The 18,561-nt window shown below is 45.0% G+C and overlaps 1 protein-coding gene across 1 annotated transcript in view; it reads left to right on the top strand.

The window, feature by feature from the left end:
* The first annotated feature begins 13,363 nt into the window (after positions 1–13,363).
* LRRC74A (leucine rich repeat containing 74A) overlaps positions 13,364–18,561 on the top strand; it is a 77,953-nt gene continuing 72,755 nt past the window's right edge. Inside the window, exons 1-3 of the mRNA XM_065871647.1 lie at positions 13,364–13,400; positions 15,154–15,282; positions 18,070–18,242. Of these exons, the coding sequence (XP_065727719.1) occupies positions 13,364–13,400; positions 15,154–15,282; positions 18,070–18,242 (339 nt within the window). The remainder of the gene's footprint in view (positions 13,401–15,153; positions 15,283–18,069; positions 18,243–18,561) is intronic.

The following is an 18,561-nucleotide window of genomic DNA, read 5'->3' as shown; positions in this document are numbered from 1 at the left end:
GATGATGCCCATTCTAACTGGTGTGAGGTGATACCTCATTGTAGTTTTGATTTGCTTTTCTCTAATAATTAGTGATGTTGAGCAGCTTTTCATGTGCCTCTTGGCCATCTGTATGTCTTCTTCAGAGAAGTCTATTTAGGTCTTCTGCCCATATTTGGATTGGGTTGTTTGTTTTTTTGATATTGAGCTGCATGAACTGTTTATGTATTTTGGAGATTAATCCTTTGTCCGTTGATTCATTTGCAAATATTTTCTCCCATTCTGAGGGTTGTCTTTTCATCTTGTTTATGGTTTCCTTTGCTGTGCAAAAGCTTTTAAGTTTCATTAGGTCCCATTTGTTTATTTTTGTTTTTATTTCCATTATTCTAGGAGATGGATCAAAAAAGATCTTGCTGTGATTTATGTCAAAGAGTGTTCTTCCTATGTTTTCCCCTAACAGTTTTTTAGTGTCTGGTCTTACATTTAGGTCTCTAATCCATTTTGAGTTTATTTTTGTGTATGGTGTTAGGGACTGTTCCAATTTCATTCTTTTACATGTAGCTGTCCAGTTTTCCCAGCACCACCTATTGAAGAGACTGTCTTTTCTCCATTGTATATCCTTGCCTCCTTTGTCATAGGTTAGTTGACCATAGGTGCATGGGTTTATCTCTGGGCTTTCTATCTTGTTCCATTGATCTATATTTCTGTTTTTGTGCCAGTACCATATTGTCTTGATTACTGTAGCTTTGTAGTATAGTCTGAAGTCAGGGAGCCTGATTCCTCCACCTCCGTATTTTTCCCTCAAGACTGCTTTGGCTATTCGGGGTCTTTTGTGTCTCCATACAAATTTTAAGATTTTTTGTTGTAGTTCTGTAAAAAATGCCATTGGTAATTTGATAGGGATTGCATTGGATCTGTAAATTGCTTTGGGTAGTAGAGTCATTTTCACAATATTGATTCTTCCAATCCAAGAACATGGTATATCTCTCCATCTGTTGGTATCATCTTTAATTTCTTTCATCAGTGTCTTATAGTTTTCTGCACACAGGTCTTTTGTCTCCCTAGGTAGGTTTATTCCTAGGTATTTTATTCTTTTTGTTGCAGTGGTAAATGGGAGTGTTTCTTTAATTTCTCTTTCAGATTTTTCATCATTAGGGTATAGGAATGCAAGAGATTTCTGTGCATTAATTTTGTATCCTGCAACTTTACCAAATTCATTGATTAGCTCTAGTAGTTTTCTGGTGGCATCTTTAGGATTCTCTATGTATAGTATCATGTCATCTGCAAACAGTGACAGTTTTACTTCTTCTTTTCCAATTTGTATTCCTTTTATTTCTTTTTCTTCTCTGATTGCCATGGCTAGGACTTCCAAAACTATGTTGAATAATAGTGGTGAGAGTGGACATCCTTGTCTTGTTCCTGATATTAGAGGAAATGCTTTCAGTTTTTCACCATTGAGAATGATGTTTGCTGTGGGTTTGTCGTATATGGCCCTTATTATGTTGAGATAGGTTCCTTCTGTGCCCACTTTCTGGAGAGTTTTTCTCATAAATGGGTGTTGAATTTTGGCAAAAGCTTTTTCTGCATCTATTGAGATGATCCTATGGTTTTTATTCTTCAATTTGTTAATATGGTGTATCATATTGATTTGCGTATATTGAAGAATACTTGCATCCCTGGCATAAATCCCACTTGATCATGGTGTGTGATCCTTTTAATGTGTTGTTGGATTCTGTCTGCTAGTATTTTGTTGAGGATTTTTGCATCTATATTCATTGGTGATACTGGTCTGCAATTTTCTTTTTTTTTGTAGCATCTTTGTCTGGTTTTGGTATCAAGGTGATGGTTGCCTCATAGAATGAGTTTGGGAGCATTCCTTCATCTGCAATTTTTCGGAAGAGTTTGAGGAGGATGGGTGTTAGCTCTGCTCTAAATGTTTGATAGAATTCACCTGTGAAGCCATCTGTCCTGGGCTTTTGTTTGTTGGAAGATTTTTTTTTTTTTTTTTAAAGAAGATGTTGGGGGTAGGAGTTTATTAATTAATTTATTTATTTTTGCTGTGTTGGGTCTTTGTTTCTGTGCGAGGGCTTTCTCTAGTTGTGGCAAGTGGGGGCCACTCTTCATCGCAGTGCACAGGCCTCTCACTATCGCGGCCTCTCTTGTTGTGTAGCACAGGCTCCAGATGCGCAGGCTCAGTAGTTGTGGCTCACGGGCCTAGTTGCTCCACGGCATGTGGGATCCTCCCAGACCAGGGCCCAAACCTGTGTCCCCTGCATTAGCAGGCAGATTCTCAACCACTGTGCCACCAGGGAAGCCCTGTTGGAAGATTTTTAATCAGTTTCAATTTCATTACTTGTGACTGGTCTGTTCATATTTTCTATTTCTTCCTGGTTCAGTCTTGGAAGGTTATACCTTTCTAAGAATTTGTCCATTTCTTCCATGTTGTCCATTTTATTGGCATAGAGTTGCTTGTAGTAGTCTCTTAGGATGCTATGTATTTCTGTGGTGTCTGTTGTAATTTTTCATTTCTAATTTTATTGATTTGAGTCTTCTCCCTCTTTTTATTGATGAGTCTGGCTAATGGTTTATCAATTTTGTTTATCTTCTCAAAGAACCAGCTTTTAGTTTTATTGATCTTTGCTATTGTTTTCTTTGTTTCTATTTCATTTATTTCTGCTCTGATCTTTATGATTTCTTTCCTTCTGCTAACTTTGGGTTTTGTTTGTTCTTCTTTGTCTAGTTTCTTTAGGTGTAAGTTTAGATTGTTTATTTGAGATTTTTCTTGTTTCTTGAGGTAGGCTTGTATAGCTATAAACTTCCCTCTTAGAACTGCTTTTGCTGCATCCCACAGGTTTTGGATCGTTGTGTTTTCTTTGTTATTTGTCTCTAGGTAATTTATGATTTCCTCTTTGATTTCTTCAGTGATCTCTTGGTTATTTAGTATCATATTGTTTAGCCACCATGTGTTTGTGTTTTTTCCTTTTTTTTCCCTGCAATTGTTTTCTAATCTCATAGCGTTTTGTTCAGAAAAGATGCTTGATATGATTTCAATTTTCTTAAATTTACCGAGGCTTGATTTGTGACCCAAGATGTGATCTATCCTGGAGAATGTTCCGTGTGCACTTGAGAAGAAAGTGTAATCTGCTGTTTTGTGATGGAATGTCCTATAAATATCAATTAAATCTATCTGGTCTATTGTGTCACTTAAAGCTTGTGTTTCCTTATTAATCTTCTGTTTGGATGATCTGTCCATTGGTGTAAGTGAGGTGTTAAATTCCCCCACTATTATTGTGTTACTGTCGATTTCCTCTTTTATAGCTGTTAGCAGTTGCCTTATGTATTGAGGTGGTCCTGTGTTGGGTGCATATATATTTATAATTGTTATATCTTCTTCTTGGATTGATCCCTTGATCATTATGTAGTGTCCTTCTTTGTCTCTTGTAATAGTCTTTGTTTTAAAGTTTATTTTGTCTGATATGAGAATTGCTACTCCAGCTTTCTTTTGATTTCCATTTGCATGGAACATCTTTTTCCATCCCCTCACTTTCAGTCTGTATGCGTCCCTAGGTCTGAAGTGGGTCTCTTGTAGACAGCATATATATGGGTCTTGTTTTTGTATCCATTCAGCCAATCTATGTCTTTTGGTTGGAGCATTTAATCCATTTACATTTAAGGTAATTATCGATATGTATGTTCCTATTACCATTTTGTTAATTGTTCTGGGTTTGTTTTTGTAGGTCCTTTTCTTCTCTTGTGTTTCCCACTTAGAGAAGTTCCTTTAGCATTTGTTGTAGAGCTGGTTTGGTGGTGCTGAATTCTCTTAGCTTTTGCTTGTCTGTAAAGCTTTTGATTTCTGCATCGAATCTGAATGAGATCCTTGCTGGGTAGAGTAATCCTGGTGGTATGTTCTTCCCTTTCATCACTTTAAGTATATCATGCCACTCTCTTCTGGCTTGTAGAGTTTCTGCTGAGAAATCAGCTGTTAACCTTATGGGAGTTTCCTTGTATGTTATTTGTCGTTTTTCCCTTGCTGCTTTCAATAATTTTTCTTTGTCTTTAATTTTTGCCAATTTGATTGCTATGTGTCTCAGCGTGTTTCTCCTTGGGTTTATCCTGTATGGGACTCTCTGCGCTTCCTGGACTTGGGTGGCTATTTCCTTTCCCATGTTAGGGAAGTTTTTGACTATAATCTCTTCAAATATTTTCTCGGGTCCTTTCTCTCTCTCTTCTCCTTCTGGCACCCCTATAATGCAAATGTTGTTGCATTTAATGTTGTCCCAGAGGTCTCTTGGGCCGTCTTCATTTCTTTTCATTCTTTTTTCTTTATTCTGTTCTGCAGCAGTGAATTCCACCATTCCGTCTTCCAGGTCACTTATCCGTTCTTCTGCCTCAGTTATCCTGCTATTGATTCCTCCTAGTGTATTTTTCATTTCAGTTATTGTATTGTTCATCTCTGTTTGTTTGTTCTTTAATTCTTCTAGGTCTTTGTTAAACATTTCTTGCATCTTCTCAATCTTTGCCTCCATTCTTTTTCTGAGGTCCTGGATCATCTTCACTATCATTATTCTGATTTCTTTTTCTGGAAGTTTGCCTATCTCCACTTCATTTAGTTGTTTTTCTGTTTTGTTTTTGTTTGTTTGGCTATATTAGGTCTTCGTTGCTGCGTGTGGGCTTTCTCTAGTTGTGGCGAGCAGGGGCTACTCTTCATTGCAGTGTGCGGGCTTCTCACTGCGGGGGCTTCTCTTGTTGTGGAGCATGGGCTCTAGGAGCGTGGGTTTCAGTAGTTGTAGCATGCAGGTTCAGGAGTTGTGGCTCTTGAGCTCTAGAGCGCAGGCTCAGTATTGGAGCACACGGGCTTAGTTGCTCCGCGGCATGTGGGATCTTCCCGGGCCAGGGCCCGGACCCATGTCCCCTGCATTGGCAGGTGGATTCTTAACCACTGTGCCACCACGGAAGCCCATTTTTCTGGGGTTTTATCTTGTTCCTTCATCTGGTTCATAGCCCTCTGCCTTTTCATCTTGTCTATCTTTCTGTGAATGTGGTTTTTGTTCCACAGGCTGCAGGACTGTAGTTCTTCTTGCTTCTGCTGTCTGCCCTCTGCTGCCAATGTTTTTAAAATACAACTTCCTGGGCATTGTCCCAGGGTTCTGATTTAACAGGTCAGGGATGGGGCCCTTAAACACTCACCAAGTTATCCTGATATACAGTCCTCTACTAAAGGACCTACCCTCAGCTGGGCTGTTCAATGAACATGTGGGCAAAATGTGTCAGGCCAACTGATGCCATGTTCTTTCAGAGCCTTTTCCTGAGGCCAATTAAGCAAGGCTGGCTTCTTTTTGTTTCCTGATTCATTATCAGCTATGCTGGAAAAGATCACAAGCTTTGGAGTTAGACCACCTGGGTTCAGATCCTGACGCTGCCACTTCCTAGCTTAGGAATTACCTAACCTCTTGGAGCTTCCTCACCTTGCCCAGCACAGGGTAAGCTCTCAGCGTTTACTATGACATTTTTTAAATTTAGGCCCAAAACAACTCTGGCTACTGCTAATGTAGGGTCATCTTCCACAATTCTGGGCAGAAATAAGGGTCTTCCAAACGGTAATGTGGCACTGCTAAGCAAACCATAACAGCAGATCCAAGGAAACTTGTTCAGGAGAAGTTCAGCCTCATGAATCCCCAGTCAAAGGAAAATTACGAGTATAACCTGCACCATCTGCAGCCTCATCATGTCAGAAATATTCCGAGAAGAGGGACCACATGAGCCCCTCAATTCATCCCAACTGTGACCACAGCGCAGGCAACGATAAACATCTGCCTCCACCACTGAGTGTTTTCAAGGAGCCAGAACCTACCTAATGGGGCAGGTGGGAGGTTTTTCAATACTTTCAGGGGTTTAAAATGTTCTTTTAGAGGGCAATTTCCTGTATATAGGTTAAGCCCTCAACTATTCATATTTTGCTTAGGCTAGCAGACATGTATGGAAGTTCAACATGGTGGCTGCTTTTATTAATTTATTGGTTGAACTGTGCAGTATACAGGATGGCATAACGCTTCCTTCAGGATTGCAGAGGCTACTGACCAAAGCCTAGAGCAGTGCTACCCAAGACAATGATCACGTCAACCACATATGTGCTTTAACATTTTCCAATAGCCTCATATAAAAGGTTGGGGGAAAAGCAGGTGAAATTAATTTTAATAACGTTTTATTTAATCACACTTAAAACATTTAGCATTTTCACGTCATCAGTATTTTAAAATGAGATATTTTGTGGGTTTTTTCCTTTTTTTTCTACTAAGTCTTTGAAGTCCAGTGTGTGTTTCATGTGGACAGCCCATCTCAATTCATACTAGCCACATTTCAAGGGCTCAGTAGCTATAAGATGGTAGTGACTACTGTACTGAATCCGTGCAGGTGTAAAGGCCTCAAACAGCCTGTCAGATGGGATAGGCTGAAAAGAATTGCCTATGCTCAACTATTATGATAATCTGAGACCCATACACTCCTAGTAATTGGTTACTAGTAACCATACACTCCTAGTAACATTCTTCTGGGAAGAATGTGACAGATTGGTATGAGTTGATGCATTCATTCTTTCACTCTTTCCGATTCATGCATTCATGTATTCATTAGAGATTTATCAACCACTCATCAGTATTTACCCAGCTTCACCCTGGTCTTATCTTGACCTCAGGTCCACTCCTCCCCTTTCACTGAAGACTCTAGCCCTGGACTCCCAGTCTTCCCTACCTCAAGTCCTTGCATCATTATTGTGGATAAGGCATCCCAAATCCTAGAAGCTCACTGTCACCACCTCCTCATGACCTAATTCCCACGGTACTTCAGACACACTTGATGTGTCATTACAGGGTACTGCTCCACCTCTAGAATCATAAAGTCACACCCCCACTCTAACGGATCCCCTCATGGCTTTCTGCCTCTCTCACTTTCACTCCTGCATCATCTGTTCTTTAACTCCATTGAACCCATGAGCCATTTTTTAAATCACTCTCTTCCTAATATCGACTCTCTTGCCCACTGTTCTTTGATGACACCTGCCTAGGTTAGTAAAAGCCATTCTTCTTCTTGGCTCTTACATCTGGGCTGCCGAGCACCAGTGAAACAATTACTAGCCGCACAGATTGGAGCTATTAGTGTGCTGGTCTGCAACCTCACTTTAGCCCTCAACCTTCCCCAGCCATCCTGTGTTCTTAGCTCTCTCTCCTATTTCCACAATGACCATTCTTTTCAAACTTGCTGCTCTGTTGCCTGCCTTCCTGCTCTGAAGATCAACTTTAGAGAAAAAATAGAACCACCCAGTGCAAACTCTCTGCTCCCCGTTGCCACAGCAACACGATGGCCAGCATCAGTAACCACCTTTTCCTCTTTCCCTCCCAACACAGTGGCTGACCGCTCCGCCAGGCTTGGGATCTCCCACTCTTTCCTCCTCAGGAAGTGTGCCCCTTCTGCTCACCCCTCTCCTTTTCTTCCCTGACTCCTTCCCATCAACATTTAATCATGCTCAAATCACTCCTATACTATGAGAGTCAGGCGACGTCCCCCTCCAGCCATTCCTCCATCTCCCCACATCTTCAGAGCCAAGCTTCTTGAAAGTCTTGTCTGCTCCTCTGTCTCCTTCCTCACCCCTCATTCATCTTCATTCCACTGAGGTACAGCTTCCACCCTCATCACTCCACTGACTCCCCACCAAAGTTCCCAATGCCTTCCTTGTGGATAAATTCAATAGACACTCTCCAAGCTTTATTATTTCTTGAATATTCTGTAAATTTGCATAACTCTCCCTTCTTAGAAGATTCTCTTCCCTCAAGTTCTGTGACATTCTCGTTTTCCTTCCAACTCTGTGGACATTTTGTCCTAGTACCTTTTATTTCTGTTCCATCCTTTCAATGATGGTATTTCTAGGATTTCATCCTTGGCCTGTCTCCTCTTCTTTAAAGTGCCTCTTTGTGAAACTTTCACCACTCCAATGGCTTCAAATAGCACCCATATACAGATAACTCACACATCTACATTTTTAACCCTTTTCTTGCACCATAGACTCATAAATCCTTCTGCCCATAGATTTCTCCAGTAGATGTCTCAGAAGCACTTCAAAGACCCAACACACAAAGTTGCACTCATTTCCTTCCCCCACCATCCTCTAAAAATCCACTACCCCAGCTTCTCAGTCCTCTTCTTTGTGAGTGGCACAATCATCTATCAAGTTATCCTGGCTTCCTGCTTTTTCCCCGTCTTTTACTTTCATATTTGATCTATCCCCAAGCCTGGGTGGTTTGGCCTTCTTTATATTTATTTAGTCAGTCCACTTCCTCCCCGCAGCCACTCCTAACTGGTGTTGATTGTCCTCCTACCGTCCATCCACTTTCCACACCGCGGCTGGAACAATCTTTCTACCATGCAAATCACGTCGGGTCATACTGCTGGTTAAAAACCTCTTTGCAAACCCTCACTATCTTCAAAATTCAGTCAAACTCCATAGCATAGCATTGAAGGCCCTTCATTATTGCCCTCTGCTCACCTCCCATCTCACCTGTTAGCTCTTCCTTCCTATCACAACTCTCCCTGGAGGCGAGAATCACACTGCTAAACTACCTGAGACTCTAACATGCTGTCAGGACTTTTAGATGCTTTTTTCTCAGCCTCAAATACCTCTCCTTCCCCACCAGGTCTACCCCATCCCTCTGCCTTCACCCAATTACTGCCTAACAGGCTTTCAAGTCTCAGCCTAGACATTCCTTCCTCAAGGAAGCTTTCCCAGATCTCCTACACCCACCCACCCACAGACACACCACCGCCCACACCCCCGGTCTGGGCCAGAAGCCTCCTCCTATTTGCTTCTGAAACATCTTCGCTACTTTGGGCTCAACACCGTCACTGTCTGTTTACTCATCAGTATCTCAGTAAGTTGTATACTTCGTGAGGTTCACCACTCTAACGCCATCACCCAGCCCAGTGCCAGGGCATTCAGCACATTCATTCATTCATTAGTAATTAATTAATGAAAAATCCTTCTTTCTGAAGAGCTTTGGTTTCATAAGGAAACCAAGCATAATAAGCATAATAACATCCAGACTTGCAAAGGCGGACACACAACGGGAACTTCTCTGTATTTTCCAAAGATTTTTTTGCTTTACAGAATAATTCTGAAAGTGCTTTTCTTTCAAAGTCCCCTGCATATTTGAAATCTGACTTGATTTACAGTTATCATTTAAAGAAAAACAGCCCTTGCATTATTACACCTAATAATGAGGCATCTGTTTCCTTCTGTGGCTGTGCTCCCTCACCCTGCCTCCTCACATGGCTCCTGCCAGCCTTCTTTCTTTGATTCTTTTCTCTCCATTCCTTCCCTTGGAGTACTAGAGCCTTGCGTAATTATCCCATGCTAATGGCCGTCAAATACAACAGCAAATTTTCTCCCAAAGGACCAGATAGAAAATGTTTTTGGCTTTGCAGGCCATGGGTCTCTGGAGCAGCTGCTTGACTTTGCCATTGTAGCATGAAAGCAGCCACAGAAATACCTAAATGAGTGATCCTGGCTGTGTTTCAACAAAACTTTATTACAGAAACAAGCAATGGACCCGACTTGGTCCTCAGGCTGTAGTTTGCCAACTCCCGAAATACATAACCTGAGCACAGACCCTTTTGAACCATGAACAACAGTTGCCCTGAGTGGGTAACAACCTTGTCATGTTCAAGGAATAGCAAGGGGGTCAATGTAGAAAAGCTGCAGCCAGACCGACTTCACTTATATCGCAGATCTACCACTTTCTCACTGTTTGACCTTGGGCCAGTAACTTAACCTCTCTGTGCTCAGTTTTCTCCTCTATAAAATGGGAATAAAAATAGCGTCTCATAATAGTTGTTAGACAATTTAAATGTGTTAATACATGTAATGACCATCGAACAATGCCTGCACTTATAAGCGCTCTATAAAAGGTTATAGGATAGTAAAGGGTCCCTCTGCCATGATCCCCACTAAAGGATAGATTGTAACAAGAATATTGGCAATAAAGAAGAACACGGTCATTCTCTTAGTATTTGGCCATACCTTGCTCTGGGTGACATTCCCTTGGACTCATTTCCAGTCAAAATCACAGCTCCCTCCTCTCCTGAGACTGTCTCTGTTGCCCTGCTCTGTGGATAGCCTGTAGTCAGTCCATCTCCCACCTCTAAATGCCTTAGGCCCACCTCCCAGCACCACGGAGGCTTATCTCACAAACTAGTGGTTTAAAGTACATTTTGACTAGGTGGTCCATCGCATGCTGGTTATGTGGTTTTGGAAATACTAACCCTGCAAAAAGATGCATATTTTTGACAGTGGTGAAAAGATAATACATGGAGAAAGGACAGTCTTTTCAACAAATGGTGCTGGGTCGTGTGAACATCCACGTGCATATATAGGTATATTGTATACTTCACACCTTATCCAAAAATTAACTCCAAATGGATCGTAGAAAAAGTTCTGGAAATGGATAGTGGTGATGGTTGTGCAACATTGTGAATATAATTAATGCCATTGGATTGCACACTTAAAAGGGTTAAAATGATCAATTTTATGTTAGCATATTTTATTATGACAAAAAAGATCATAGACCTAAATATAAAAGCTAAAATGGTAAAACTTCTAGCATAAAACAGGAGAAAATCTACATGACCTTGGGTTAGGCAGAGAGTTTAGATACGACACAAAAACATGATCCATAAAAGAAAAAAATTGATAAAATTTGACTTCATCAAAATTAAAAGTTGTACTCTGTGAAAGACATTGTTAAGAGTAGGAAGCTAAACCATAGACTGAGAGAACATATTTGCAAATCACATTTCTAACAAAGGACTTATATCCAGAACACATTAAGAACTCTCAAAGCTCAGCAGGAAAATAAACAATCCAATTTTTAAATGGACAGAAGATCTGAACAAACAACAAAGAAGATATAGGAATGGCCAATAAACATATGAAAGGATACTCAACATCATTAGTCATTAGGGAAATTCAAATTAAAACCACCATGAAATACCACTACACACTTATTAGACTGGCAAAACCAAAACAAAACTGTCAATATCAAGGATTGGTGAGAATGTGAAGCACTGATGCTCTCATTTATTCCTAGTGGGAATTCAGAATGGTACAGCTGCTTTGAATAACAACTTGGCACATTTCCAGAAATGCCTTTTCCCCACACCTTACTTGTCCAGAGCCCATGAATAATAGGGACTCCTAGATGTCTATTTTATTCTTTGGGTTACAGTACGATACCACTGTTTATTTTGCTGTTCAAGTTCCAACCCTGGCTATGGGAGCTCATTCAGGTTGGCTCCTGGGCCTTTTCAACATGCCCCCTCTTTTTTATTTTTGTTCTTGATCCCTTCCTTCTTTTCTGACACCACAGGAATTAACCACCTTTCCAAGGAAAATGGAAACCTAGACCTGGGCACTGGCATGCTCATCACCACTGGGTTGTCACTGCTTCTGGTCCCTTTCAGTGGATAAAGCTAGGAAATATATGTATGTATAACAACCCATGCATAACCCATATATAACCCATAACCCGTATACATTTATTTCTATACCCATCTATCTGTGTATGTATATTAAGCAAAACCCAAACCCATGAATCTACACGGAAAGCTCTGACTCCAATCCAGCATCACTCTTTGTGAGCCCATGAATGCTTGCCAGCATGACCCTTATCAATTTCCAGTACTGCCCTTAGACCCAGGCAAGCCGTGTCGCTGCCCAGTGGCTATTTGGAGTGCCTTCCTCCAAATTTTCTAATTTGCCCTTGGTACCTGAGACCACAGAGCACCAGGCAGAGCACCCCAAACTTAGACCAGGATCCACATACTCTCCAGTCACCATTTTTCTGCTTTAAGTACACTTTCTTATCCTCTGCACCAGCATGGGGTTGACCAGATATCCCAAGGGTCTCCAGGACTTGTGCCTACTGAGTCATCCTAGGAGTTGATCACTCTCTCTGGCTTGTTCGGTATTTCTTTCACAGAACCACATGAGATTGGACCACTAGAATGATGCTGTCATGCTGATTTAGGATGACTCAAATTGTTTATTTGAACAGGAGCTCTGCCAAAAGTATTTATTTGCCCAGGACCCTCACAACCTAGGAGTGGCCCTGTCAATTTCTATCTTGTTTTATACATGTGTTGAAAGGTCCAAGTCTTAACCATATCTGCATTCCCCTCCCCACGATGGTGCCTATCTTAGTGCCTTGTATGTAATAGATGCTCCATAAATATTTTTCAGAATGAATGCCTGGAGGAATGAGTAATATCTCAGATTTACATATTTCTTTTGATCCAAGGTTCTAACTATGTTTTTCCTACACAAATTCCCAGATCTTCATCATTCTTCTGAGTGGCAAAGAGGGATTTTCATGTCCCCAGGCCCTCCAGTCACTGACCTGCCCGTTGATGTGCTGATAGCTTATCAAGAAGGAACAAACACGCCTCCAGCTTCTCTTGACAGTGAACTGCAAGTGAACTTCAACTCCAAGACACGTGAAAACAGCCAAGGGTGGGAATGACGGTTGAGTGGTTTCAAGTCAGGCAGCCTGGTAGTTTGAACAATGCTTTGGCTGCAACAAATTGTAGTGATAGAACATATGTTTGTCGTGCTTTGCTTTTGATCTTCTGCTCCAAGGTTGAGGATACTCTCCCAAGAGGTAAAGAAAAAAGCAAGATGAACTGGGAAGAAGAAAACTGGCCTCACCCATCACTGAAATATTTCGTACCTGAAGCACCTTGAGGGAAGAACATGGTGGCAGCTCAAAGCAGTCACCTGATTAAGGGGCTTGGGTTTGGTCCTGACTCAGAGGGAAATACAACTCCACCTAGAGGCCCCCTCAGAGCACCTGCACACTCACAGCCAAGCCTGGGCTTGGCCCCAGCGGATATAAGAGAAAAGATGACTACCAGAGCCACCAGGAGGGTGGGAGCCTTGCTGTTGCCAGGTCCACCCACGTGGATCACAATGACCGCATGAGGTCATGGAATGTTGAAGATGAAATTAAAGTGGGTCCTAAGTCATAAAGTTGCAAGTGGGTGGGCATCCTTTCAACAGGGCTCCCAGGAATAGAGCTGTACCTCTCTCCTTGATGATCCTGGGAAGTAGCTACCTCTCCCAGACAGAGTTGGGGTCAAATCCAGACATGTCCCACCAAAACCCACTCTCCCCAGGGCTTGCTGGGATGGAAGGATAACTACAGCCCCCAGCCCCCAGGATCTGTCTAGGTGAGGGCAGGGTACGCAAAGTTTGAGACAGAGGTGAACCGACAGGTAGCTTCTTAGGGAAGCAGCAGAAAGGTGGCAAGAAGCTGGCAGCAGCCCCTGAGAGGGCTCCGGCACCATGGACAATGGCGACCCTCTTGAGCCTGAGACAAAAGGTGAAAATGCATCCCATTTCTCACCACTCAGGCCCTTCTGGCTGCCTCAGTGTAATGCCTAGTGACCACGCAGACCTGGAAGCGCCCTTCCCTCCTCTCCTGGGACCCTCAAGAATTGGGGTGATGTGTGACATTGACTTGACTTCGGGGCTTGCCGAACAGGGAGTGAGAGAGTTGGTTGCAATGCTGTGCTGGAACTGGCTCATACCAGCTCTGGCTGACTTTAATTTTCATTCTGTGAGCTGGCCGATGTCATGTCGATAGTTGGAAATCAGCCACGTTAGGAATATTTACACCACCTGAATTGGCTAACATTACAAAGCAGGATTTTTTTTTTTTTTTCTGGAGAGCCAGTTAAACAGTTACCAATATTCCACTGGTTGGATGGAATTCTAAAATTGTTTATCTAATGAGGAAATTAAGAAATCATCACTTTATGAGGGCTACGTCTGATGGCTAAGCTGCTGTATGTCTTCTAAATGTCTGACCACTGCTACTTCCACCCCTTGTCACACAGACCTTGTCTTATAGGCTGGGAAATAAATGTTGGAGCTTGGGTCTATGGACAAGGGCTGAGAAGGACACAAACCTGCATGGAATCATTAGGAACTCCACTATCTTAGAAACTGGGTGGTCAAAACTTGCAACCCATGCCATGAATGCTCAGCCCACCCGAAGAGAGAAGGTCGGTTGAGTTTTGACAGGCCATGCAGTGGTGCAGCCTGGCTTCCTGAAACCACTGCATCCTGCTGACGTGGGAGGACTAGCCCTGGACTTTGTGTGGCTTTCAGGAGCCCAGGGCTGGTTCCAGATCAGTGGCCCAATGGCAGAAAAATCACATTTAGCAAGTGCAGGGGACTAGTGTGAGGGAAGCCCAGGACACTTGTATTTAATCATAGCAATTAGTTTCAATCCCAAGGAGATTTGCAAGCCCTTCCTTCTGCGTGGTCATAAATTTGGACTGGAAGGAAGAGAAGCTAGGTCAGGTCCTTAGGAATCAAGTTATCCCTCTCACTCTCTGGAACTGCTTCTGTTCCGCTTTATTTTACACTTGACCCAAGTCACCTGCCCTTCCCCTTGCCCTCCCAGCGTCATCTGTGCCTGCCAATGAGGAATTCTAGGCATTAGCACACGTCCTTCCCCTGAAAGAGTAAAGCAGACCCTGAACCCCACCCGAGCTAATAAGAAGGAAAAGAAGGAGCAAGCAGGGCTTCCCTGGTGGCGCAGTGGTTGAGAGTCTGCCTGCCGATGCAGGGGACATGGGTTCGTGCCCCGGTCCGGGAAGATCCCACACGCTGCGGAGTGGCTGGGCCCGTGAGCCATGGCCACTGAGCCTGCACGTCCGGAGCCTGTGCTCCGAAACGGGAGAGGCCACAACAGTGAGAGGCCCACGTACCGCAAAAAAAAAAAAGAAGGAGCAAGCAGCCAACGTCCAAGGCTGGCCCAACACAGGGGGTGGGACAGGAACGAGGCCTCCAGAGAACACGACGGGCGTTTAGCACAGATGATTCAGCCAGGAGGCAGCTCTGTGTCAGGGAAAGAGGGCTCGTAGAGGGGAGCCCCCCTGGCAGCGCTGAAGGAAGGCTGTAGTCCCTTGGCACCTTGAGTCACGCGAGGCTAAGGGACAAAGGCTGCAGCCAGGACTCGGGTTGCAGATGAGAGAAACAGAGGCGCAGGGCGGCCAGTGGTGGGCTCCACCTGAAAGGCCAGCGGGTTTCGTTTCCAGAATCGAGGAGATGAGTTTTTCTTCCAGATGAGAGTGACACCGTGTCGGCACGGCAGAGCAGTGACGAAACACTCTACTGTGAGGCTGAAGCCCCCATGGCTGTCGAAAAAGAGAAACCAGCCCGGGAGAGCTCAGAAACAGACCTTGAGATTGAAGGTGAGCGAGCGCGGGCCTTTGGCGGGTGAGGGGTGGCTTGCCTCCTTCCTCAGAAGCTGGAGAAATCGGTTTCCCAGTTGGCCAAGGCTCTGCCCGGTGGGATGTGCTGCAGAGGGAATGGGGCAGAAACACCTGTGCTCAGTTTTATGCCACGACCTCCCCGAGGCTGGCCCGGGGGCAGCAGTCTCTGCTACCCCATGCTCGTGGCTGGACTCGTGAGCAGAGGGGTCCCATCAGCTTGCTGAAAGCTGGAGCAATAAGTGAACAGGGGCTCCTGGTTTTTCTGAACGTTTCCACATGGCATCTTATGTCACCTTTGCAATAGTCCCGGGAGGTAGGCATTATTACCTGCCCTTTACAGAGGGGGGAAACTGAGGTTTAGAAGGATCATGTGAGTTGCCCAAGGCCACCGAGAGTTTGCCGATGTTTGCCGACCCCATGTTCTCCCCACCTTGTCGATCTACCTTCTCTATTCCATATTCCAGGGGCCCCTGGAGGATTTATGGCCCATCTTGCATCCTGGCGACGTTCCTCTACTCACATTAGAGCTCTTGTTTCCCCAGCTTGAGAGCCCCGTGTTTTCCTTCCCTGTGTTTGTTCCCTCCAACAAATCCAAGCGTGTCTGGGTATGGGGAGGGGTGCAAGCTGAGTTGGAGCAAAGACTCTGTTATTGCAAACAACACCTCCACCCTCTTCTCCTTTCCAGTTTCCCCAAGGAAGGAAGTGCCAAAAATGACACTTGGGAAGCAGGGCCAGAACAGTGCTGGCTCCACCTGATGGGCTGGCCCCAAACTTCCCGGGCTGAGGCCAGCCGGCCCAGTGGCCCTTTCCCTCCTGTGTCCCGGCGCTAGGTGGTAGGCTGTGATCAGTGGCAGCAGAGATGCAGGGGAAGCTGCTCTGCCAAGTTCCGCTGTGTCGCTCGTCTCCATGGTCACCGCCCCCCCAGGGTCCACATACGACTTCATCCTCAACACAGACCTCCTCCCTGCCACCGCCCGGGGAGCCTGTTGTTGCCCTCCTAACTTCTTTTCCGCTTCGAGGCTGCTGGTGATATTGCTTGCGACGCTGAATTTTACCTGGTTGGCAGGGTGGCAGATGGAAACACTGGATGTTTTGTCCCAGACTCCAGCTTCTAGCTCATTGCCCCTCCCCACCACCCCTCCCGGCAAGTGATAACATTGTTGCAAGCTGCCTCTAAAACATTACCTAGGGAATACAGCTAGAAGGCGTCCGCAGAATCAACCGGAGCAGAGTGAGTGCCAAGGACAAAGCTGGGGGTTACCTACTCTGCTTTAGCAAACAGGAGCCTCTAACGACTGAATCTGGCACCAGCTATTCTGTGCCGGAAGGACACCCAGGGCTCAGCTCCTCCAGCTTCTGGTGCCTCTACAGCTGGTGCTGAGATGCTGGGAATGGGGCAGGAAGGGCTTCCTGGGATGAGCTGAGACGTGAGCCAGGCAGGAATAGCAAGCTGGTGGTGAGGCTACAGAAGAGGGGAAGTTGCTCGACCACGACGTGCTGCTCTTCCTATACAACAGGTGATTTTGCACCCCAGGGGACACTTGGCAAACTGGGGGTGGGGTGAGGGGTGGGGGGATGCTACTAGAATCTCATGGGCAGAGGCCAAGAATCCTGCCAAATATCTTACACTGCACGGAACAGCCCCTCACAGCAGAGAATTATCCAACTCAAAATGTCCTTAGTGCCGAGGCTGAAAAATCCTGGTCTGCAACCACCGGGAAAAGAAGGCCAATTTATAGCTGTGCCTGCAAAATCAACTTCCTTGAAAAGACCTTGTCCTTTCACCAACAAAGCTTTCATTGTCCGTCTTAGAAATGTCTGGGGTGGGTTGGCCAAAGACCCTGAGATCTGAAGGAACAAAACAGATGCCGGCTTAGACCCCTGCTGGCCATGGAAAGCCCTGTGTCAACAGAGCTTGCTTAATGAGGACAGGGCTGTGGGGCATCCAGAACCCAGGGAGGCCCTCTGCCCACCGACCACGAGTCAGGATGGTCTAAAGCCCAAGGAACAAAAGCCCCCAAGAGGTTAGAATGGAGAAGAGCAGCCCCCATTCTGTTCGCTGGTTTAAGCACTTATCAGCTGTGTGTGATTTGGGGCTAGCTCTGTTCATTGGTAAAGTAGGAATGACAGTCCTTTTTGTGAGGAAAAATGACATGCAAGTCTTTGAAAGAAGCAAACCCACTCAAATGCAAGTTTGTTTCCAATGGATTTGGGGGTCTCTCCATCTTGCACTGATCTGCCACCTTCAGAAGCCCACTGTGTCCTAATTGGGCTTTTTCTAGTTGGTACTTCTCTACATCTTTAGTAAAACTCTTTGTGGCTCACATTTTTACAGTGGTAGTGAAACTAAAACTGCAATGGAGACTCCCTCAGCCATCACCAATCACCAGCTTTTTGTCTGGTTGGCCTTTCAAAGCTGTCCTGAGGTGGGCAAGGATGCACTCACACACCCTTTTGCTCAGTCACTAGATGCAGTCAACCTGGGGAGGTGGGGACGGAGCATATTGTTTCTCCTAGGTAGCATGGAGCCTAAAACCAGGGGCCTTCTCTCTTACCCAAAGGGAGATGTCCATGTGGGGCTTTCTGGATTTAGGGTCTCCCACCCCTGGCTGACTTTCCAGTTGGAGCTGGAACATACACCCATAGGGAAAGCGCCTCAGACAAGAGGGGACACCAGTCAGAATCGAATGTGGTCTGGGTTAACAGGGAGATAAGGCAAAGGTAGAAGAGAAACTCTGCTTCATCCACTTGCATCTTTTTCTGCAGATACGGAGAAATTTTTCACCACCAGACAAAGGGAGCTGTACCTGGAGGCCTGCAGACTTGTGGGCGTAGTGCCCGTCTCCTACTTCATCCGGAACATGGAGGAGTCCTATGTGAACCTCAACCACCATGGACTGGGCCCCAGGGGTACCAAGGCCATTGCTATAGCCCTGGTGGTGAGCATACCAGTGCGGGCACGTGAAGGCTGGCGGAAGTGGGGACTTGACAGGGTGGTAGGCCCAAGAGTCAGAGAGCCCCACCTTGGGACCCTGCATTGCAACCTCTGTGCCCACCTTGCCCTAGACTCTGCATGACTACCAGTTGCTTTCCCCAACAGGCATGGATGCCCATTAGCTCCTGGGAAGGAGGCTGCTAGAGACCTGGGCCTTGGAAGTCTATGCTGTTTCCTATTCAGAAAGCAAAAGCACCAGCCTGTGGGCCCTGGAGAAGCAACTGGTCTGGGCTTGGGCTAATGTGAGAACACAATGCAAAATG

The sequence above is a fragment of the Phocoena phocoena genome, chromosome 2 (assembly GCF_963924675.1).
Source record: "Phocoena phocoena chromosome 2, mPhoPho1.1, whole genome shotgun sequence".
NCBI lineage: Eukaryota > Metazoa > Chordata > Mammalia > Artiodactyla > Phocoenidae > Phocoena > Phocoena phocoena.
Note: the sequence above shows the minus strand (reverse complement) of the source record. Positions and strands in the feature narration are given on the sequence as shown.